The sequence below is a fragment of the Erinaceus europaeus genome, chromosome 11 (assembly GCF_950295315.1).
Source record: "Erinaceus europaeus chromosome 11, mEriEur2.1, whole genome shotgun sequence".
Taxonomy (NCBI): Eukaryota; Metazoa; Chordata; class Mammalia; order Eulipotyphla; family Erinaceidae; genus Erinaceus; species Erinaceus europaeus.
The window spans coordinates 50,475,128-50,498,088 of NC_080172.1; the positions used below are offsets into that span (position 1 = coordinate 50,475,128).

Consider the following 22,961-nt stretch of genomic DNA (forward strand, 5'->3'; position numbering starts at 1 on the left):
CTCCAAGAAGGGAAGAAAGGAATAAATGCCATACCACCTCATGAAGCTTTCCTAACTCAGCAAGGCTGCAGGGAGAACCCCCAGGGAATTTGGGAAACGTCTGACTCAGGACTTGGAGGCCTGCCCTGTAGGAAGTGAAGAAAGGAGTGCAGGTGGGGCAGTGGACAAAGCATTGGACTCTCAAGCATGAGGTCCTGAGTTTAATCCCAGCAACCTATGTGCCAGGAGTGATGCTTTGGTTCTCCTTCCCCAGACTGCCTCAAAAATAAATAAATGTTTAAAAACAACAGGGTGGGGTAGAGATCATAATGGCTATGCAAAAAGATTGATACCTGAAACTCTAAAGCCCTAGGCTTTTCTTTTTTAAAAAAATATTTATTAATGAGAAAGATAGGAGAAGAGAGAAAGAACCAGACATCACTCTGGTACATGTGCTGCTGGTGATTGAATTCGGGACCTCATGCTTGAGAGTTCAATGCCTAATCCACTGTGCCACCTCCTGGACCACAGCCTGAGGCTTTTCAATCCCCCACAGAACCACAAACCAGAGCTGAGCAGTGCTCTGGTCTCTCCCCCTCTTTTTTCTTCCCCCTCCCCGGGCCTCCCCCTCCTCTTTCTCTTATTTCTGTGTGTGTGTTTTATTTTCTCTATTTCTCTTATTAAAAAATAATAAATTGAGTAAAACATAACGGGGGCCAGGCATTGGTGCACCTGGCTGAGTGCACATATTACAATATGCAAGGACCCAGGTTCAAGCCCCATTTTCACCTGGAGGGGCTAAAGCTTCAGTTATCTCTCCCCTTCTCTCAATTTATTTGCCTTTATTCAATAATAAATAAAATTAAAATAAAAAAATAAGTAAAAATAAAAACGGGTGAGGGTAACAGCTGTTTTTATTGAGTGCAATTAGAAAGGAACAGAAACAGGAAGTGGAATAGGTGTGGAGGATAAGAGAGAGACAGTGGCAAAGGCAAGACTACAGAGACAGTTAGCAGGTGCAAGGGTTCTGAGGACACAGGAGAAAAGGGAGGACAACTCTCTGTGGATTGGAAGGGAACTAGGGGGTGGGGGTGGGAACCAGCATGAGGTCTAGGGACCAGAACTGGCAGAGGAGGTAAGAACACTTACTTGGAAGCTTGAAAAAATGGGAGCTCAAGGACCTTAAGGATGCAGAGATGCTAGGCACGGGGGGGGGGGGGGGTTGCAGGGAGAGAATAAATACCCTAGTGGCCCATACAAAACAAAGATAGGGGTCTGGGGTCAGTGGAGGAGGGTAAGGGCTAGGGTGCAGGGAGCACAGGACACCCATTGCTGATGCAGGGGCACAGGGTGGGCACCAGGCCCAGCTGTGGAGAGATGGGGAAGCAGGCCCCCACGCAGTGTGTATAACACCAGGTGACATGGGAGGGCTAGTGCACATGGCTGGCACCTTTTGGGCAGGCCCATGGCTGGTGTTGGCCCTGTGGCAAGAAAGAACTTAGGGGTCAAAAGCCACACAGTAGGTGAGGGGCAGCAAGGCCAGGCCCGGGGCAGCAGACTTCCAGTTGAGGGCAGGCTGGGCCCCCGCAACCCTGGCTTGGCTCTGGGCACCTGCAGGGAAGGTGAACACTCCACTAGTGTTGAGAAAAGCATCTGGGGAGGAGAGAGCAGCCCAGGCGGCACCCCCAGACTCCATCACTTGCGTAGGAATTTCTTGTTGAGGAGGAAGATGAGGAGGTTGACATTGACCTTGGCCTTGTTGAAGAGCTTCATGATAGCCACTCCCTCATACTGGAGCTGCAGGAGGTCCTGGGAGAAGGAGTGGTGTGGAGGGTTATTTGAGGGCTCCCCCTGAAACCCAGCTGCCACATGGAGAAACTGAGGCCTGGCAGGGGAGGGGCCAGTGATTTGGCTACATGTCACTTTAAGCACAGCCAGGGTTTGAGATTAGTTTTCTCATTCAAAAGGCAACTGGGAGGGTTGGGCACCCAGTAGAGCATACATGTCACAGTGTACAAGGACTTGGGTTCAAGTCCCTACTCCCCACCTACAGGGGTAAAGCTTCACAAGTGGTAGGGCAGTGCTGTAGGTATGTCTATTTCTATCCCCTCCCTCTCAATATCTCTCTGTCCTGTCAACATAAAATATTTTAACAAAATAAATAAAAAGAAAAGCTGGCTGCCAGTAGTGGTAGATTTACTGTGGAGGCCCTAGGCCCCAGGGATAACCCTGACAGGGAGGAGGGACAGGGAAGCAAGTGACATTTGGCCAGGGAAGTGTTGCAGTGGATAAGGCATAGGATTTTCAGGCATGAGTCCTTGAGTTCAACCCCTGGCACTGCATGTGCCAGAGTGATACTCTGGGTGTCTTATAAATAAATAAATAAATAAATAAATACAAGAGTCTGACAGTAGCACAGCAGATTAAGTGTAGGTGACACAAAGTGCAAGGATTGGCGTATGGATCCAGGTTCAAGTGCCTGGCTCCCCACCTGCAGGGGAGTAGCTTCACAAGCGGTGAAGCAGGTCTGCAGGTGTCTTTCTCTCCCCCTCTATGTCTCCCCCCCCCCGTTTCTCTCTGTCCTATCCAACAACAACAACATCAATAACAACAATAATAACTACAACAATAAAACAACAAGGGCAACAAAAGGGAATAAATATTAAAGAAGATTTCTGTTTTAAAAAATAAATAAATAAACAAACACATTTTCAAAAGACAAATGGAAGAACAGAAAGATTTGGATTTAAAATCACAGCATCCCTGGACATGGCCTAGGGTTTTAGCTAATTTCTCAATTTTTAGCCTCGGGGTCTATCAGGGGCACGTTTAGGTATAACCACTCTGGCCCATCTCTGTAGCAACAGGTGGCTCTTGGCAGAAAAAAGGTTCTGGGCTAGGGAGATAGCATAATGGTTGTGCAAAAAGACTTTCTATCTTTCTTTCTTTCTTTCTTTTTTAACCAGAGCACTGTTCAGCTCTGGCTGATGGTGATGCAGGGACTGAACCTGGGACTCTGGAGCCTCAGCCATGAGAGTCTGTTTGCATAACCATTATGCTGTCTACCTTTCCCCTGCAAACAGACTTTCAAGCCTTGGGCCCAGTGGTGGAGCAGTCAGCAGAGAGCATGTTTTACCATAAGCTAGGACCCAGGTTCAAGCTCCCACCCCACTTGTGGGGGAAGCTTCACAAATGGTGTCTGTCGTTCTCCCTGTCTCCCCCTTCCATCTCTATTTCTCTCTGTCTTTATACAACAAGTACAAAAAAAATAATAATAATTAAAAAGAGAAAGAAACCACTCTCAGTTTAAAAAAAAAAGTTCTGTGGTCCGGGAGGTGGCGCAGTGGTAAAGCTTTGGACTCTCAGGCATGAGGTCCCGAGCTCGATCCCGGGCAGCACATGTGCCAGAGTGGTGTCTGGTTCTTTCTCTCTCCTCCTATCTTTCTCATAAATAAATAAAATATTAAAAAAAAAAAAGTTCTGGGGGAAGAGTGGTAGCTCACCTAGCTAAGTGTACATGTCCCTGTGCACGAGGACCAAGCCCCCAGACCCCACCTGAAGGAGGGAAAAGCTTCATGAGAAGTGAAGCAGAGCTCAGGTATGTCTTTCTCTCTTTCTTCCTCTTTTTTTTTAAAAAAAATTATTATCTTTATTTATTAGATAGAGACAGTCAGAAATCAAGAGGGAAGGGATGATAGAGAGGGAGAGAGACAGAGAGACACCTGCAACAATGCTTCACCACTTGCAAAGCTTTCCCCCTGCAGGTGGGGTTAGGGGCTCAAACCTGGATCCTTGGACATTGTAACTTGCACTCAACTAGGTACACCACCACCCAGCCCCTCTTCCTTCCTTCCTTCCTTCCTTCCTTCCTTCCTTCCTTCCTCTCTCTCTCTTTTTTCTTAAAGATTTTATTTATTTATTAATGAGAAAGACAGGAGAGAGAAAGAACCAGACATCATTCTGGTACATGTGCTGCCAGGGATTGAACTCAGGACCTCATGCTTGAGAGTCTAGTGCCTTAGCCACTGCACCACTTCTCGGACCATTCTCTCTTTTTCTTGCCTCTGGGTTATTGCTGGGGCTTGATGCCTGCACTATGAATCCACTGCTCTTGCAGCCACTATTTTCTACTTTTTGGATAGGACAGAGAGAAATTGAGGAGGGGAAGATAGAAAGGGAGAGAGGAGAATAGACACCTGCAGACCTGCTTCACTGCTTGTGAAGCAACATCCTGCAGGTGGGGAGCTGGGGGCTCGAACCAGGATCCTGGCACTTTGTACTATGTGTGCTTAACCCAGTGTGCGAGCATCCGGTCCCTCTTTCTCTAGCCCCCTTCCCTTTCAATTTCTGTCCTATTAAAATAAATAAATAAATCTCTTGAAAAAAAAAAAAAAGAAGAAGAAGTGGGGTTCTGAGAGACAGTCCCCTGGGCAGGGCATGCCTTGCCACATATGTGGCCCGAGTTTGAGCCCCTCACCCATGTGGGAGTGCAGTGGCTCTGGAGGAAGCTCTGGTTCTGTGGTGGCTCTCCCTATAACTCCTGTTGAATGAAAAAGTGGTGGGAAAAGGGACAGGTGGTGCTGCCCAGGTAGGAAGCAGAGTCGGGACCCCCAGCCTGTCAGCAGCTGGCCCTGAAGCCCCAGGCTCTTCGAGGTATGTCCCCTCACCTGGTAGTGTATCTGAAAGTGCTCCATGTCCACCCCCAGGAACTTGGCATTCACTTCAAACTTGCCCGCCTCGTCCCCGGGGATGATGTCGAAGATCACATTCCGGAAGCTGCCAGAAGCTGAGTTCAGATGGACTCCTCACCCTCTCCCAGACTCCCCTCCCACCCTCCTGGGGTACAGCTGCTCTCCATCGCCCCTGCCTCCACCCTTACCCCCCCTTCTCTTCCTGCCTCTATCTGTCTCCACCCGGCTGTTCTCCCCTGCACAAAGCTTTCTCAGTGTTCTCTTGTCCTGGGGTGTCCAGAGCTCCAAGACTGCCCACACACTATGGCTTTCTGTCCCACCCCCATTCTGGGAGCCCCTCAGGTGGGGACTGCGCTCCTCTCTGCCCTCAGCCCACACATACTGTGAGGTGGGCAAATCCTCAATCTCCACCAAGACCCCCTTCTCCAGGAGCTGGGCAGCAGTGTAGTGGAGGCTCGGCTGCTTCTTTCCTTTCTTGGAGATCCTGGGGCAACAGGCAGAGCCTGAGCACCCACACCAGATCAGCTGGCAGTAGGGCCGAGGCAGACCTTAGGCTCAGCTGCAGAACCTACCTGGAGCTGGGGGCCAGGTGGTCCAGGCAGGCTCGGAGGTACTGGCTGTAGTAGTCACCCTGCTCCTCGTAGAATGTGGCCTTGGCACTCAGGCCCTGTAGTGTGGCCCACAGCTTCAGCAGCTCTGCCTTCCGTCGCTGCCGATGCCGGTGCTGGCTTCGGATGTCCTAGTTGGGAGTGGGGGCTGAAGGAGGGCTGAGGGGGCCCTTTCTGGCAGGAAAACCTTGGCACCTGGCTTACTTGCACCAAGGAACAACTTAAGAGTCTCTGGCACAAGAAGGAAGAGGACAAGTTCAAGGCTGTTTTTCCAAGGATAGTAAGCTCAAGAATTCCATCTGGAACCCTCCGTGGGCCTCTTTGGGCTTCTCTCCCATTACAGAATATCTGTTGCAAGGATTCTTGCTTTACTACATTTTTCCTGCTAGGGTTATCACTGGGGCACTGTTCTTACCATTATATATAATAATTATTATTTTTTTTATTGCACCAGGGTTATCAATGGGGCTCAATGTCTATACTATGAATACATTGCTCCTGGTGGCTATTTTTCCTTTTTTTCTTTCTTTTTTTTTTTTTTTTTTGATAAGACAGAGAGAAAACTGGGGGGGGGGGGGAGACAGACACTGAATGTGAAGCTTCCCCACTGCAGGTGAGGAGCAGGGGCTTGAACTCAGGTCCTTGTGCTGGTAATGTGTATGTTCAACAAGGTATGCCACCACCTAGCCCCACCTGCATAATTCTACCACTCCTAGAGGACTCTTTTATTCTTCCCTCCCCTTTATTTTCTTTTTTCTTTTCAGCTACAAAGTGAGAGACAGAGAGAAACACTTCATTACTGCTCCACTGCTTAATGAAGCTTCCTCCCTGCAGGTGGGGACCAGGGCCTTGAACCCACACCCCAGGCATGGTACTGCTTGAGCCATTTCCCAGCCCCCATGGATTCTTGTTTTCCCATAGAACAGCATTGTAAGAACACCTCCTTCCATGACAAATGTGAAGCTCTTTCCTTCCAAAGAGGGCCTCTGGGGTATCCCCAGAGTGAGTGGGTATTAAGCAGGACAGGGCCTACCCTTCAGATGCCTCCAAAACTGTGATTTCAGGCATGGCACTCAGTCCCCCCAAACCCCCAGGACGGGCCATTCCCAACCTGTTGTTACCTTGGCCAGCTCGTCCACCAGCCCCTGGTAGCCATCACTGGCGCTGACCAGCCCCAGGCCTTCCAGCCGGCGCAGGCTCCGCAGGATGCGCCGCTGCTTCTCGGCCAGTGGCAGGAGTGCATGAGTGGTCAGCGAGCGGTGTCTACGCAGCGGCTCCGGGGTTTGCGCCTCGCAGGCTTGGCGTCTGCACATTAGCCGCTTGTGGGCCATCTCCTGGGGGGCAGGGGTGAGGGATGTCTGTCGGGCCCTGTTCTGTTCAGGATAGTGCCTGCAGGGCCTAGCTTCTGTGAAAGTGCTCAGGATCTGTCTCTTTTGTCTCTTCACTGCAGTCTCTGCCTGGTGCTCACTCCAGAAGCCCTGGACCCCATGCATGGAGCACCTTCTCTTGCCCTAAGCCCTCAAGTGGCTTGTGCCTTGCTGATCCCAGACCTCTGGTGGTGTTCCTGGCAGCCTGCCCAAATGTCTCTCTAGAACCTGGTCCTGATGCCAGGTCTGGTCTCTGTGGGGACTGGGGACAGAGATGAGGCCCCAGGACTCTGCAGCCCGAGACTCCCCTTGGCTACAGCTGCTCTCTGGGGCTCTCTTTAACCCTGAGTGCAGGCAGACTGGGACCAGGAATGAGTAGGGATAAGCGAGACAGACAGACCTACAGACCCTGCTGGCCACTCACCTGCTCTCTGGAAGCTGAGAGGGACAGGATTTCCTCCAGCGAGTCCCCAGGGTGGAACTGCATGATGTCGGCCAGCATCTGCTTGGTGCTTCAGAGATGAGGATGATAGAAATTGAGGGTCGGGAGTCGGGCAGTTGCTCAGCAGGTTAAGCGCACATGGCGCAAAGTGCAAGGACCGGCGTAAGGATCCCAGTTTGAGCCCCTGGCTCCACACCTGCAGGGGAGTAGCTTCACAGGTGGTGAAGCAGGTCTGCAGGTGTCTATCTTTATCTCCCCCTCTCTGTCTTCCCCTCCTCTCTCAATTTCTCTCTGTCTTACCCAACAGTGACAATAATAACTACAACAATAAAACAACAAGGGCAACAAAAGGGAATAAATAAATATTAAAAAAAAAAGAAGTTGAGGGTTACAGCACAGGGCTGGCAGAGGGCTGGAGCAGGAGGCCCCACCCCACATGGCCCAGGGGGTTGGGAGGCTGGGAGAGCACAGGAAGAGCCCAAGGAGCCGTAAGTAGAGTCCAGAGCTGGACCCAGAGTGAGGTGGGGTGATGACATGGGAGTCCCACATTCTGAACACATCCAGGACCTCTGCACACTGTTGCCCTTTGAGGCCTCAGGCTGAGGTGTGCACAGCCTCATGTCACATCTTTCTTACCATGGGCTCCTTCTTCAGACGCCTGGCACCTCCCTGGGGACCCTCAAAGCGAGAGAGAGCTTAAGCCAAACTCAATGCATTACTGAACAAAGGGGGCAGCAGGAGGCAGAGATGGCCCCTCATCTACCCTGCCTGGACAAAGAAGCCCTGGCCTCTGAGGGTCCCCTCACCTCCTGAGAGTCAGGAAAGGAGTGCCATCAGACATAGGGACACAAGTGTCACCACTGACTGCAGGCCAGTCGCTGAACCTGAGCTGATCCTCTATGGCAAAAGTGGTTCCCCGGTGTCCACCTCATAGTTTGTCGTGGACATTAACAGAGGACGTATGGTGGCTGGGTGGTGGCACGCCTGGTAGAGCGCACATGTTACCACATACAAGGATCTGAGTTTAAGCCTCTGGTCCCCACCTGCAGGGGGGAAACTTCGAAACCAAGGGAGCAGTGCTGCAGGTGTCTCTCTTTTCCCCTCCGTCTTTATCAGAAAATAAAGGGGGAAAAAAAGGCCAGTAGGAATGGTGTTGTGCAGGTATCAAGCTTCCTAGATAATCCTGGTGGGACAAAAAAAGGGGGGGTATGAGTGGTTGGGGAAATAACTCAACTGGTAGAACATGAGAGTTTTATGCCTGAGGTTCCTGGCTTGATGTTCAGTACTAAATATGTATAGAGTCACTCTGTCTTTCCTTTCTGGCTCATGTGAAATTCTATTTTTTTTTTTTTTGCCTCCAGGGTTATTGCTGGGGCTTGGTGCCTGCACTACAAATCCACTGCTCCTGGAGGCCATTTTTTCCCTTTTGTTACCCTTATTCTTTATGTTGTTGTTATTATTGCTATTGTTATTATCATTATTGTTGGATAGGACAGAGAGAAATGGAGAGAGGAGGGGAAGACAGAGAGGGGGAGAGAAAGACACCTGCAGACCTGCTTCACCACTTGTGAAGCGACTCCCCAGCAGGTGGGGAGCTGGGGGCTTGAACCAGGATCCTTATTCCAGTCCTTGCACTTTGCAACATGTGTGCTTAATCCGCTGCGTTAACGTCCGGCCCCTGAAATTCTCTTATTTTTTAAATTGTCACCGGAGTTATCACTGGAGCTCAGCACCTGCATGACAAATTCAGCACTCCCGGAAGCCATTTTCTTCCTATTTATTTATTTATTTATTTATTTTGATTTGATAGGACAGAGAGAAAGTGAGAGGGGAGGGAGAGAAAGGGAGAAAAAGTGTAGCACTGCCGCACTGCTTGTGAAGCTTTCCCCTGCACGTGGAGAGTGGGTGCTTGAATTTGGATCTCTGTGCATAGTAATGTGTGCACTCAACTCAGTGTGCCACCACCCAGGCTCTGAAACTCTTTCATATACAGTAAGTAAAATGAATCTGTAAAAAATCTACAAGGACATATGAGAAGGCATTTGGAAACGTACAGCCATATGCAGGCTCCCTGTTGTAAATGTCCCTCTGCTTGGGTTCTAGTGCAGAGTACAGAAGCCAGGGTGCTGGTTGAGGCCAGTTAAGCATTCTGGAGAACTGTAAGAGGATCTTCCAGGAAGAAGGGAGACAGCCATGCTGGCATAGAGGAGAGGCTGGCACCCACCTCAGAAGCAGACTCTGGGCGCTGGCCTCGTCTGAATCCGTCTCCAGCCCATCAAACTTGCTGGTGAGAGTCAGGGACACCTCTAGCCTGCTGAGGTCCATACTCCCATCTGCAGCTATGTTCTGTCCTGAGGTGGGTGAAGAACAGGAGCAGACAGACACTCGAACATGCTGTGGGGTCCATGCTCCTACCACCGCCACCAGGAAGCTTTGTCACAGTGCCCCATGGTGCCAGCCTCTCCCCATCCCTGAGTACCTACAGAAGGGCTATTAACTACGGAGCTTGATCTCAAGTTGCTGGGGACACACCCCTTGATGCCCTCAGTGCTGGGTGCCCTGAGGGAGGGACCTGTGTCCTGTTTCCTATCCCATCTGTCACTACCTCACCCCACCCTAGGCCCTGCAGGCCAGCCCTTCTCTCCCTGTCCATCCCATCATATATGTATATGTGTGTGTGTGCACGTGTACATTTAAGATAGAGACAGGGAGGCAGAGAGAGACTGAGAGACAACAGCACCAAAGTCCCCTCCAGTGCAATGAGGACTGGGCTTGAACCTGAGTTTCAAACATAACAAAGCAGACCTCTACCCAAGTGAGCTATTCTGGCAGCCTGAGACCTCTCTTGAGACCTGAACAAAGGAACCTGTGTTGCTCTGCATTTGTCCCCTTGATTTCTTAAGATGCTTGCATGGTTGCACTGAGCCTACTCCTATCTGCCCACTCTGGCCAGCCCAGACTGTGTGCATCTCAGGACAGGGCGGGGGGCACGTGCACAGTCCCCTCTGCAGAGTCCAGGCTCGCTCACCCAGTCCCCTGGTCCCCAGCCACCCCCAGGAGACACCTACCGACCAGGTCGGGGACTGTGGGCAGCTCCCCGAGGTCTTCCAGGAGCTGGTGCAGGGGGTCCTGGTGAGCGGGGGCGATCCAGTCCTGGTGCTCCAGCAGCAACTGTAGGCAGAGGGAGGCAGCAGATGTGGGGTCAGCTGCCAGCCAGGCCTCTGCCCCTGACTTACTTCCCCGGGGTGCCCCTCACCCGGTGCGTGTTCACCAGCTCCCCCACGGTAACATAGACCACAGGCTTGGACACGGCCACCATGTCTGAGTACTCGTCCATCGCAAAGCGCTCTTCGGGCTCTGGCACCTGGCATGCTCGGCAGATGAATCTCCTGTCCTCAAAGGGTGGGCAGGTGAGGGGGCAACACCACATTTGGCTGCATCTTCCCCTCTGGTATCTGGCTCTGGCCTCTGCCAGCCCCCTTTTCTCCACACCGGCTCACCCGCCCACAAGCTCCGTGCCTCCCACATAAGTCGGACCCAGGAGAAGCAAGGTGTGGAGGGAGGTGCAGGGTGGGTGGAGACCTGAACTTGACATGTGTCTCCTCCAGATAGTCGTTAAGCACCCGAAGGTGGCAGCTTTCCCCTGAGAAGGCTTTGCCCGTTGCTGCCTGCTGCAGGAGCTGCGCCACGGCCCCCAAGGCGTGACGCTGGGGAGCAGTCAGGGCACCGCCCGCAGACAGGGCAACAATGTCGAAGGCGTCAGGGGCCACCACAGCTGGGTTCAGGAATCGGTAATACAGCAGGTTCCCTACCACCTGGGGGCAGAGCAGATGTCTGTTGAGGGGTCCCAGAAGCGCCCTGGGGCTCCCCAACAACCTCAGCCCATTATTTTCCATGGTGAAACGTGGTGCAGTGGCTAAGCACTGGATTCTCAGGCATGAGGTCATGAGTTTAACCCCCAGCATCACGGGTCAGGGTCATGCTTTGGTTCTTTCTTTCTTATTAATAATATAAGTTGTTTTTTATCATATATTTTATTGGATAGGACAGAGAGAAACTGATAGGGATGGGGGAGATAGGGAGGAAGAAAGAGATACACGCAGTACCACTCCTCCACTCATGAAGCTTCCCCCCCTGCAGGTGGGGACTGGGGGCTTGAACCTGGATCCTTGTGCGTGGTAACATGTGCTTAACCAAGCACACCACCACCGAGCCCCTAAATCTTTTTAATTTTTTAAAACATTTAATATGTTTATTTATTTATTAATGAAAGGGAGAGAGTAGAAAGAGAGAGACAGAGAAAGAACCAAACCATCACTCTGGTACATGTATTGCCAGGGATCAAACTCAGGACCTCATGCTTGAGTTCAACATTTTATCCACTGTGCCACCTCCCAGTCACTTTTTTTTTTTTTTTCTGGTAGAGGTAGAGAAGCAGAGAGAGACCACAGCACTGAAATTTTCTTCCACAAGAGGACTGAGCTTCAACCTCATGCACATGGCAAAGCAGTGCACTATCCAAACTAGCTATTTTGCCAGCCCCCAAATAAATAGATTTTTTTAAAAAGAAAATAGACCCCTAGCAGAATGGCAACTTCTTCAAAGTCATGCAGCAAACTTGAAGAACTAGGACTGGACTCCAGAGCTCCCACAAACCCAGGTCTGTCCATGCTGTCAGCTTATGTCCTGGCTACCTGAAGTCCCACTGGTGAGCCAAGGTCTGTTCAGGGGGGAGAGTATCTGGCGTTTAGGGGTCTCTGTCCATCCTTTCACCTCAGTCTGAAAAGTCACAGGCACTGGCAGGGCAAGGGTGGGGAGGCGAGAGCACTTGCCTTGTAGATCTCGTCCTCTGAGGCATCAGGGAACTTCTCCACCAGCGCTGTCTTTAGGACCTTGGCCACGTAGCGCATGCCATACCTGGGGTAGAGCGGCAGGGGTAGGGTACTTAGTGCTGGCGGCTTGCAGGTCTCTCCTTTCTAGCCCGCAGCTACTTTCCTGCTGCTGTCTACCAGTCCCTTCTGCCCTGAGTAAGTACCAGGACCAGCCCTGTCATCCAAGAAGCTTGCAGGAAACCTGATCTGAGTGCTCCTGTGAGGTGAGGGTGTGGGGGTGGTGTGTGTGGGAGGAATATAAAGTCAGAGTAGGAAGTGCCAGTCCAAGTTTTTTTTTTTTAATATTTATTTATTTCCTTTTGTTGCCCTTGTTGTTTTATTGTTGTAGTGACTATTATTGTCATTGATGTCATTGTTGTTGGATAGGACAGAGAGAAATGGGGGGGGAAGACAGAGAGGGGGATAAAGATAGACACCTGCAGACCTGCTTCACTGCCTGTGAAGCGAACCCCTGCAGGTGTGGAGCCAGGGGCTCGAACCGGGATCCCCATGCCAGTCCTTGCGCTTTACGCCACGAGCGCTCAACCCGCTGCGCTACCTCCCGACTCCCACCAGTCCCAGTTCTACCTTTACCCACAGACACCCTCTTCCTTCTCCTCTGAGTCTGATCCCTGTACTGGGAAGTGGCAATGGTCAGGGCAGGGGAGATAGCATGATGGTCATGCAAAAAGATTTTCATGCCTGAGGAGCTGCGGTCCTAGGTTCAATCCCTGGCATCACCATCCACCAGAGCTGAGCAGTGCTCTGGGAAGAAAAATACTGGAAATGGAAATGGCTATGCCATCCACTCTATCTCAGAGGGTCTTAGTGAAGAGGAGTAAGGAGGTGACGTGTGGAAGCGTGCTACTCAGCCGCGACTTTCTTCTCATCCTTCCTATTATGGACTGCCACCTACACATTTGACTACATCTACTTTAAAGTTTTTTTTTTTTTTTTTTAAACCAGAGCACTGCTCAGCTCTGTTTGATGGTGGTGCTGGGGAATGAATCTGGGATCTCAGGGCCTCAAGCTTGAAGGTTGTTTGCATAACCATTATGCTGTTTCCTCAGCCCTCAAAGCCACTTTTTTTTTTTTAAAGATGGAGGCAGAGACAGAGATAGAGAGGGTGAAAGAGACCATAGCAGCAAAGCCTCTTTCAATGGAGTGGGGGATGGGCTTGAGCACGGGTTGTGCACACGGCAAAGCAGCACACTGACCAAGTGATCTATTTCACTGGCCCCAGAGCCATTTTCACCTCCTAGGATAGCAGAGACATAAGTCCACAGATTGCTGTGCACTTGTCTTTATTCACCCTAATACACAATCCTTTCTGGAGCCTAACTATAAACTCTTGACCCAGTTCCCTGTGTTTGGGGGGCAGTTCTGAACTTGGTGGATCCCCTTTCCAGCATCCTCACCTGCTCAGAATAACACTGAGCACCAGCAAGGCAGCTGAATGATGGCCGAGCTATCAGTGTGTCCATTCAAAAAAATGTGCTTTTCAAAAATAATCTAACCCCTACCCCCACCACCCCACCTTCCTTTTAGCCATCAGGGTTCTCTCTGGGGCTCAGTGTCTATACAGTTCTACCATTCCATATTCTCAGCACTCTTCTTTTGAGAGAAAGAAGTGAGACACCACAGCATTGCTCCACCAATAGTGATGTTTGCATGTGGTGGCAGGGGACTGACTCAAACCTGTGTCCTCGCACAAGGTGAAGTGCACGCTCTACCAGGCAAATTAGCTCCTGGCCCCTTGACTAAATCTAAATCCAAAGGAGAAAAGTAAAAAGCACTTTGCTGCAGTCTTCCTTTGGCCTCCTATTTCTGACCCTGTGGGTTGAAGAATTGTCACTTTTTTCGCTCCCTGTTTGCTTCCAGACAATAACCTGTGTCTGTAGCGATGTGAGGTCACCTGCTCAGGCTCCACTGATGTCCCACAGGCCTCACAGACCTAAGTGCTGTGTCCCAGCTCAAGACTCCAGCAGTGAGCTCTCGAATCTTCCCCCACCAAGCCCCAGCCTCTGGAAATCCATGAGCACCCCCTCCCTGCTGCTGTTTGGGCCTGCTTTTTCCCCACCTTTCTGCCTTGCCCCCCAGATCCATGTCAGCCTTGGGCTGCAGGAGCCACACATACGGGATCTGGTCCACAGAAGACACAATGGCCCCCAGGAACCTCTCAGTCACAGTGAGCAGCTTGCGGAGGGCGATGTCCAGGCGTCTCTGGACCTCAGGGTGGCTCAAGGCTTGCTCTGGGGTGACATCATAGGGGAGGTGGCTGTGGGCAGAGAGAGAAACAAACTATCAGTCAGAATACTTCCTTGAAAGTCATTGTCAGATTCTTCCTCCTCTTCTTAGCGACAGAGAGGGGGGCTGGGAGGTAGCACACCCAGTAGAGAGCATAGGTTACAGAGCTCAATCCCCTGCTCCCTACCTGCAGGGGGGAAGCTTTGCAAGTGGTGAAGCAGTGTCGCTGTTGTCTCTCCCTTTCCTCTAGATTTCTGTGTCTCTATCCAATAAATACTAAATAAAGTTTAAGACAGAGAGGCAGAGAGAGAGAGAGAAAGAATGAAAAAGACTGGGCAGGGGTAGATAGCATAATGGTTATGCAAAGAGACTGTCATGCCTGAGGTTCTGAAGTTACAGGTTCAATCCCCTGTGTCACCATAAGACAGAGCTGCTCAGTGCTCTGGGGGGGAAAAAAAAAAACCACAGCACTGAAGCTTCCTCCAATTCAGGAGATCGGACTTGAATCTGGGCTGTTCACATGAAAAAGCTCACTACCCAGGGCCAGAAAGCCAGCTTCTTAACTTCTTCCTCTCCCAGGATATCATACACCCATGCAAAAGGGAGCCACGGGCTTGCAGGGACAAGAGACTCAAAGCCAGAACAAGAGACTCAAAGAGGCTGGAGATATGTGGGAGGATGGGGATGGAGGAGGAATAGAAGAAGCATGTGGAGGAATAGAAGCGTGTGAGGAAGAGGCAAGCAGGAGGGGGTGGAGAACTAAGTCAGCGAGAGGACTCTGAAGAGGAATTAGGGGAGACCCTGCTGCTGCCCTGCATCTGGTCTTTGGCAGCTGGGTGACAGGCCGGGCTGACCAGAAGCCTTGCTGTACCACCTCCCCAAAGCCACCAGCTCTGCCTGCCTTCAGGAGCAGCTCTACTTCCCTCATCCCTCAGCACCTGAGTGATGTCTCCAGGCTCTACAGCCAGCCTCTTCGCCCGGGATCTTGCCCGCCTGGTTCTATGAACATGTCACACCCACTTCCAGCACATGACACAGTGCTTACCAGGCCGCACAACCACGAGGCACATTACCATATGCATCTGTGCTCAGCCCATGCAGAGTCTGCAGTCACTTACACATCCATTCTAGGTTAATTAGCAGGGAGGATCTAAAAGCCTAAATTATTCTATCCCTCAGGGGGTGGTGTTACATTTGCACAAATCAACACACACTTGTGTGTGAGCTGCCTTCTAGTTTTCCTGGGAGGCCCACCACCACACAAAGCAAAGCCCAAGGAGCTCCCCCACCTGCGCTGGCCCGTCTGGGCCTCAGTCTGGTTGATCCAGCTCTTGTAGAGGTGCACGGGGTCCGTGTGGATGCTGAGCTGCTTGTCCTCCAGCACGTCCTGGACCACCCTGCCCAGGATCTCCTGGAGGGCGCTCTGGCCCCGGCCGTTGCGGTAGAACTTCACTACCAGCCTCACCACTGTGGGGTTGCCTGTCACCATGTCCTGGGGCCGCTCCACCTTGGACCTGTGGGGCAAGAACCACAGAAGCTGGGTCCTTGCCTCTATGCAAGGACACACAGGTGCTCTTCCTCTTTGACTTTTTTTCTTGTTTGTTTTTAGATAGACACAGAGAGGCAGAGAAGGACCACAGTGCTGAATCTTTCTTTAATGCAGTGGGGACTGGACTTGAACTTGGGTCACAACATGGCAAAGCAGCACACCACCCATGTGAGCTCTTTTGCTGGCCCAGCTCTTCCTCTGTGAGACTTTGACTCTTTAAAACCTGCTCTGCTGGGAGTCGGGCGGTGGTGCAACAGCTTAAGTGCATGTGGCGCAAAGCACAAGGACTGGCGGAAAGATCCTGGTTCAAGCCCCCAGCTCCCCACCTGTAGGGGAGTCGCTTCACAGGCAATGAAGCAGGTCTGCAGGTGTCTATCTTTCTCTCCCCGTCTCTGTCATCCCCTCCTCTCTCCATTTCTTTCTGTCCTATCCAACAACGACATCAGTAACAACAATAACTACAACAATAAAACAACAAGGACAACAGAAGGGAATAAATAAATAAATATTTAAAAAAAAAACCTGCTCTGCAATCCCTCCTCTTCAAAAGACTTTCCTTTTTTTTATTGTAATTATTGGTTTTATTGATGTCGTCGTTGTTGGATAGGACAGAGAGAAATGGAGAGTGGAGGGGAAGACAGAGGGAGAGGAAGAGAGACACCTACAGACCTGCTTCACCGCCTGTGAAGTGACTCCCCTGCAGGTGGGGAGCCGGGGGCTCAAACCAGGATCCTTACGCTGGTCCTTGCGCTTTGAGCCACCTGTGCTTAACCTGCTGCAATCCCGCCCGACTCCCAGACTTTCCTGTTGTCAATCTCTTGGCCTTTGTGCTGGTAGGGTGTACACACACACACACACACACACACACACTACCAGAGCACTGGTCAGTTCTGACTTATGGTGGGTCTGGGGATTGAACCTAGGACTTCACAGCCTCATACACGAAAGTGTCTTTGCATAACCATTATGCTATTTCTCCTGCCCAAATTTAAATAATAATAATAAAATGATTTATTTATTAATGAAAGAACCAGAATATCATTCTTACACATTTGATGCTGGGGCCTGAACTCAGGAGCCCATGCTTGCAAGTCCTGTACCTCTTCATCTGCCTGGTTCCATGTCTAACCCCAAACTGCAGCAAACTATTACCCTGTGTAGGCACCAAGGGTGGGATCGACAGGCTCTTCACTTATCTGCACACTATTCCTCTGTGTGGGGAAAACCTACTTGACTTCCTCCTGGAGTGCAGTCTTGAATAGCTGGAGCAGGAGATAGGCCTCGCGGTGGTTGGAGGCATAGTTGTACAGGCTGAAAATCACTGATTCCATAAACTTGGTGGTTTTGTTCTGTGGCATCTGGAAGATGAGCTTGGCGAGGTAGATGGGCTGGGTCTGTGAGGGAGGAGGAAGTAAAGATGGATGGTGGTGCATCTGAGAAGGAAAGGCTTTCTGTGGGAACTTGGGCTGGAGAAAGCACTGTCTTGGGGAGACTGGGAACATTCTGGAAGACGGAAGGAGACACTCTCTTTCCTAGGGACCAGGCCTTAGGATTATGGGTACAGATGCCATCACTGGAGGCAAAGGCACAGACATGCAAATTTCAGAGTCCTAGACCCTCAGAGTATGGAGACACCTTCTGGCAAAGTTCCCACACACCTGAAGCAGGTAGAAGAGGTGTTGGTAAGCCTCTAGCTTCTGCCGCTTCTCCTTGCTCAATGCCTTCAATCCCTTCTGCTTGTCCAGAACCATCATATCTGACAGCTGCTCCTTGTTCTTTTTAGTTAGCTTCTTGCAGTGAGAGACCACCTCCTGCATGGGTGGGAAAAAGATAGAGGACCAGCCCAGGCCAGCCCAGTGTACAGAACTTTGGGTTCAGAATCAGGCCAGGGCTCATGGTTGGTCAAGGTATTCAAGTCATTAGCCAAGAGAGGGAAATGGTCTAGGGTGAGAAAGGAAAAATAAAGCCCCCCCCCCCCATCGCCCTAATTCTCTGTCTGGCACATCTGTTTGTACATGGTAAGTCCTCAGAGAATGGAAATGCCAGGCTAAAGCATCATGACTGCTGGCTCTTGCTATAATTTATTTATTAATTAAAGAGAGAATCAGAGCATTTCTCTAGAACATGCAATGCAGGGGTCCAAACTCAGGACCTTAAGCTTGAGAGTCCACTGCCTTACTTATTGCACCACCACCCAAGCATATTGCTGTACTTCTTACTAAACCACTGCACACACTTCAGGTGGAGGTATTGCTCTGTCCCTTCCAGCCCACCACCGAGTTTTTGTGTGGTAATTTGAAGTTTCTACACTTGGCCTAGTGAGGTGGGCATTCTCACTATTATTATTATTCTCACTCTCTAGTGGGGAAACCACTAAGTTAGAGGTTAAGCGACAGCAGCCTGCAGTCCCAGGGTTCATGATCAAGGGAGTCAGAATCCCACTTCGACTCCACCACGTGCCCCAATAGGTCACTGGAAGGTTAGAGGAGCACTACAGCAAGAGCCACTTTAAGAGAGGTGGAACTCTTAAAGACTATTAGGGGTGGGCAAGAAGTAACACTCTGGTTTAGCGCACAACAATTTGTTTGGCTTTGTATGTTAACTCTCTTTTCAGGCACCAGGTTCCAGATGCCAGCATGATGCCGACCAGACTTCCCTGGACAGACAACCTCACCAATGTGCCCTGGAGCTCCCTTTCCCCAGAGCCCCACCCTACTAGGGAAAGAGAGAGGCAGACTGGGAGTATGGACCGACCAGTCAACACCCATGTTCAGCAGGGAAGCAATTACAGAAGCCAGACCTTCCACCTTCTGCATCCCACAATGACTTTGGGCCCATATTCCCAGAGGGATAAAGAATAGGAAAGCTACCAGGGGAGAGGATGGGATACGGATGGGATAGGAAAGCTACCAGGGGAGAGGATGGGATTCTGGTGGTGTGAATTGTGTGAAATTGTACCCCTTTTAGCCTATGGTTTTGTTAATATCTCCTTTTTTTAAAAAATATTTTATTTTATTTATTCATTCATTTTTGTTGTCCTTGTTGTTTTATTGTTGTAGTTATTATTGTTGTTGTCGTTGTTGGATAGGACAGAGAGAAACGGAGAGAGGAGGGGAAGACAGGGGGAGAGAAAGATAGACACCTGCAGACCTGCTTCACCACCTGTGAAGCGAACTCCCCTGCAGGTGGGGAGCCGGGGTTCGAACCGGGATCCTTATGCCGGTCCTTGTGCTTTGCGCCACCTGCGCTTAACCTGCTGCGCTACAGCCCGACTCCCAATATCTCCTTTTTTTTAAATAATTTTTAAAAATTTAAAAAAAGAGACTATTTGGCATTCTGGGAGATGGCACAGTGGATAGAACATTGGACTCTGAAGCATGAGGTTCTGAATTCCATCCCAGACATTGCATATGCCAGAGTGATGCTCTGGTTCTCTCTCACCTCCTATTAAAAAATAATAATAGGAGACTTCCGGAGGCGGGGCTATAAGCAGCAGCAGATCTATCTCTCTCCTCTCCTCTCCCGGATCAACTAGGAATACCAAAGGAGACCACCTGGGACCACAACAAGACAGTACTAGAACCCACCAAATCACCCGTGAGTGCAAACACACATTGCTGGTGACAGAGAGGAGCCTAGGGAGAGACTAAGTGGCTGGTAACAGTCCGGCGGTTTATCAGTTGAGACACCACCTCCAGTCTGTTCCACCAACAAGGGGACAGCTGAAGGGAGGAGAGGATTCCCCAGAGACTCACCAAGTGCAACTCTGAGTCTCCATTGCTACTGCCCTCAGAATCTGGAGCAGCGGCAGGGAGGGACACCAGGGGACAGAGATCTAACCAGGAAACTCAGAAGAAGGCTTATACCTGGCATAGCTGTAGGGCTGTGAAAGTCTCTTTGCATAACCACTGGACTATCTCTGCCACACCCTACCTTATCTCTTGGTCAGGAGTCAGTGATTAAGCTAAGAAGCCTACTTATAGTTTAGAAGCCCTCAGGCTCCCATAGCCTACAGAGAAAGAAAAAAAAAGAGAGAGGCTTTTAAATCACTGAGCTCCAACTCAGGGATTAAAATACTATTGAAACAACTGTTAACTTCCACCACTATGAACCCTTTAATTACCTTACTTAGACACAAGTCAATCCAGGAAATAGTGATCAGTAATTTGAAAAGTACTAATAGAGGGAACTCATAACATAATATATAAAATGGGTAAATCAACAAGAAGAAATATTGGAGAAACTAACCAGGACAACAGTCCAGCTAAAAGCCCCCCAAAGGGTGAAGCACAAAATAACAAGTTCAACATCCAAACATTAGCTAAGGAAATAATCACAGGAGTAAAGAGTTTGAAAGAATTGTAATCAGAAATACAGGAACAACAAATGAGACTCTGGAAGAAAACACTAACTATCTCAAGGTTATTAGAGAGCTGAAAGCTGAAATAGCTGAGCTAAGAAAACAACTAGCTGAACAAGCTAAAACAGTATCAGAACAGGGAAACAAAATAGATGAACTCCAGAAAACAGTAGAGGGCAGAGAGAATAGAATCTATGAGGCTGAAGACAGAATTAGCAAGATCGAGGATGAATTAGAGACAACTAAAAAAGAAGCAGGAGATCTCAAAAAGAGATTAAGAGATGCTGAAAATAATAACAGAGACCTATGGGATGACTTCAAAAGAAACAATATACGCATTATTGGCTTACCAGAGGAAGAACGAGAGGGAGAGGAAGAAAGCATTCTTCAGGCCATAATAGCTGAAAACTTCTCTAGTCTAGACAACATCAAAACATAAAGATTCAAGAAGCCCAGAGGGTCCCAAACAGAATTAACCCAGACTTAAAGACACCAAACACATCATATTTAGAATGGAAAGGAATAAGGATAAAGAAAGGATCCTGAGTCCTCACACCTATGGACATCTAATCTTTGACAAACAGGCCCATCACAGCTAATGAAACTGAAACAGTTATCAAAAATCTCCCCAAAAATAAAAGTCCTAGACCAGATGGTTTTACAAATGAATTCTACAAAACATTCAAAGAAGAACTAATACCTCTACTTTTAAAAGTCTTCCAGAAGATTAAAGACACTGGAATACTCCCTGCCAGCTTCTATGAAGCCAACATCATTCTGATACCAAAAGCAGACAGGGACACAACCAAAAAATAAAACTACAGACCAATTATCTCTAATGAACATAGATGCTAAAATACTGAACAAAATTCTAGCCAACCAGATACAGCAGTATATTCAAAAGATTGTTCATCATGACCAAGTGGGGTTTATCCCAGGGATGCAAGGTTGGTTTAATATATGTAAATCAATCAATGTGATCCACCACATCAACAAAAGCAAGACCAAAAACCATATGGTCGTATCAGTAGATGCAGAGAAAGCCTTTGACAAAATACAACATCCCTTTATGATCAAAACACTACAAAAAATGGGAATAGATGGAAAATTCCTGAAGATAGTGGAGTCTATATATAGCAAACCTACAGCCAACATCATACTCAATGGTGAAAAACTGGAAGCATTTCCACTCAGATCAGGTACTAGACAGGGCTGCCCACTATCACCATTACTATTCAATATAGTGTTGGAAGTTCTTGCCATAGCAATCAGGCAGGAGCAAGGAATTAAAGGGATACAGATTGAAAGAGAAGAAGTCAAACTCTCCCTATTTGCAGATGACATGATGGTATACATGGAAAAACCTAAGGAATCCAGCAAGAAGCTTTTGGAAATCATCAGGCAATACAGTAAGGTGTCAGGCTACAAAATTAACATTCAAAAGTCAGTGGCATTCCTCTATGCAAACACTAAGCTAGAAGAAATTGAAATCCAGAAATCAATTCCTTTTACTATAGCAACTAAAATAATAAAATATCTAGGAGTAAACCTAACCAAAGAAGTGAAAGACTTGTATACTGAAAATTATGAGTCACTACTCAAGGAAGTTGAAAAAGACACAAAGAAGTGGAAAGATATTCCATGTTCACAGGTTGGTAGAATTATCATCATCAAAATGAATATACTACCCAGAGCCATCTACAAATTTAATGCTATCCCCATCAAGATGCCAAGCACATTTTTTACGAGAATAGAAAAAATGCTACAAATGTTTATCTGGAACCAGAAAAGACCTAGAATTGCCAAAACAATCTTGAGAAACAAGAACAGAACTGGAGGCATCACACTCCCAGATCTCAAATTGTATTATAGGGCCATTGTCATCAAAACTGCTTGGTACTGGAACATGAATAGACACACTGACCAGTGGAACAGAATTGAGAGCCCAGAACTGAGCCCCTACACCTATGGACATCTAATCTTTGACAAAGGGGCTCAGACTATTAAATGGGGAAAGCAGAGTCTCTTCAACAAATGGTGTTGGAAACAATGGCTTGAAACATGCAGAAGAATGAAACTGTGCTGTGAAATTGTGCCAATGCAGTCACATCTGCCATGTTGTCCCCTCAGGCTACTGCTAGTTTCCACGAGAGTTGGGACATTCTCGGAGTGCCTGTTCAGCCATGTTGTGCCCTCAGGACATTGTCTATATCCCCGCAATATCTGGAGTGCTCTGGTTACTCCTCCCCCCTCCCATTCTCACGAGAGTTATCATCCTATCCTGGAGTGCTATGGCTACTCCTCCCCCTTCCCATTCTCGCAAAAGCTGCTCCTATAAAAACCCTTCGTTTTCCGCACCTCGCTCTCTTGCAGGGGCTCCACTCTGGTGTTCAGACACAGGAAAGGTTACTGCGTGAGGCGGCCATTTTCTCTACCTCCACGTGGCCCAACCTGCTTCTCTAACACCCAACTCTGAGGTGCCAGCACGAATAAAGATTTGTGTTTCTTCTTCGCTCCGGACCCTCTCTCTCTCTTCTCTGCAGCCTGCGCACTACAACATCTGGCTCTACAACAAAACTGAACCACTGTATTTCACCAAATACAAAAGAAATTCCAAGTGGATCGAGGACTTGGATGTTAGACCACAAACTATCAGATACTTAGAAGAAAATATTGGCAGAACTCTTTTCCGCATAAATTTCAAAGACATCTTCAATGAAACGAATCCAATTACAAAGAAGACTAAGGCAAGCATAAACCTATGGGACTACATCAAATTAAAAAGCTTCTTCACAGCAAAAGAAACCACTACCCAAACCAAGAGACCCCTCACAGAATGGGAGAAGA

The 22,961-nt window shown here is 49.0% G+C and overlaps 1 protein-coding gene and 1 long non-coding RNA gene across 4 annotated transcripts in view; one reads left to right on the forward strand and one right to left on the reverse strand.

Annotated features, from left to right (window-relative positions):
* LOC132541348 (uncharacterized) overlaps nt 1–22,961 on the forward strand; it is an 87,545-nt gene that overhangs the window by 46,777 nt on the left and 17,807 nt on the right. The window contains exon 4 of one of the 2 annotated variants that reach the window (XR_009552550.1): nt 18,369–18,633. The exons of the other annotated variant lie outside the window; for it this stretch is intronic. This is a non-coding gene — a long non-coding RNA (uncharacterized LOC132541348). Of the gene's footprint in view, nt 1–18,368; nt 18,634–22,961 lie in introns of those variants that run through there. 2 annotated transcript variants of the gene reach the window in all.
* The window catches only part of IQGAP3 (IQ motif containing GTPase activating protein 3), a 52,298-nt gene continuing 30,227 nt past the window's right edge, over nt 891–22,961 (reverse strand). Inside the window, exons 24-38 of one of the 2 annotated variants that reach the window (XM_060201619.1) lie at nt 17,413–17,565; nt 16,985–17,148; nt 15,495–15,719; nt 14,096–14,236; nt 11,920–12,004; nt 10,670–10,902; nt 10,344–10,476; nt 10,156–10,258; nt 9,312–9,438; nt 7,070–7,157; nt 6,400–6,612; nt 5,243–5,409; nt 5,053–5,154; nt 4,647–4,755; nt 891–1,788 (exon numbers count right to left, since the gene is read on the reverse strand). In XM_060201619.1, the coding sequence (XP_060057602.1) occupies nt 1,675–1,788; nt 4,647–4,755; nt 5,053–5,154; nt 5,243–5,409; nt 6,400–6,612; nt 7,070–7,157; nt 9,312–9,438; nt 10,156–10,258; nt 10,344–10,476; nt 10,670–10,902; nt 11,920–12,004; nt 14,096–14,236; nt 15,495–15,719; nt 16,985–17,148; nt 17,413–17,565 (2,157 nt within the window). In that variant the 3' untranslated portion in view covers nt 891–1,674. Of the gene's footprint in view, nt 1,789–4,646; nt 4,766–5,052; nt 5,155–5,242; nt 5,410–6,399; nt 6,613–7,069; nt 7,158–9,311; nt 9,439–10,155; nt 10,259–10,343; nt 10,477–10,669; nt 10,903–11,919; nt 12,005–14,095; nt 14,237–15,494; nt 15,720–16,984; nt 17,149–17,412; nt 17,566–22,961 lie in introns of both variants that reach the window. The other variant, XR_009552545.1, reaches the window with a different exon arrangement.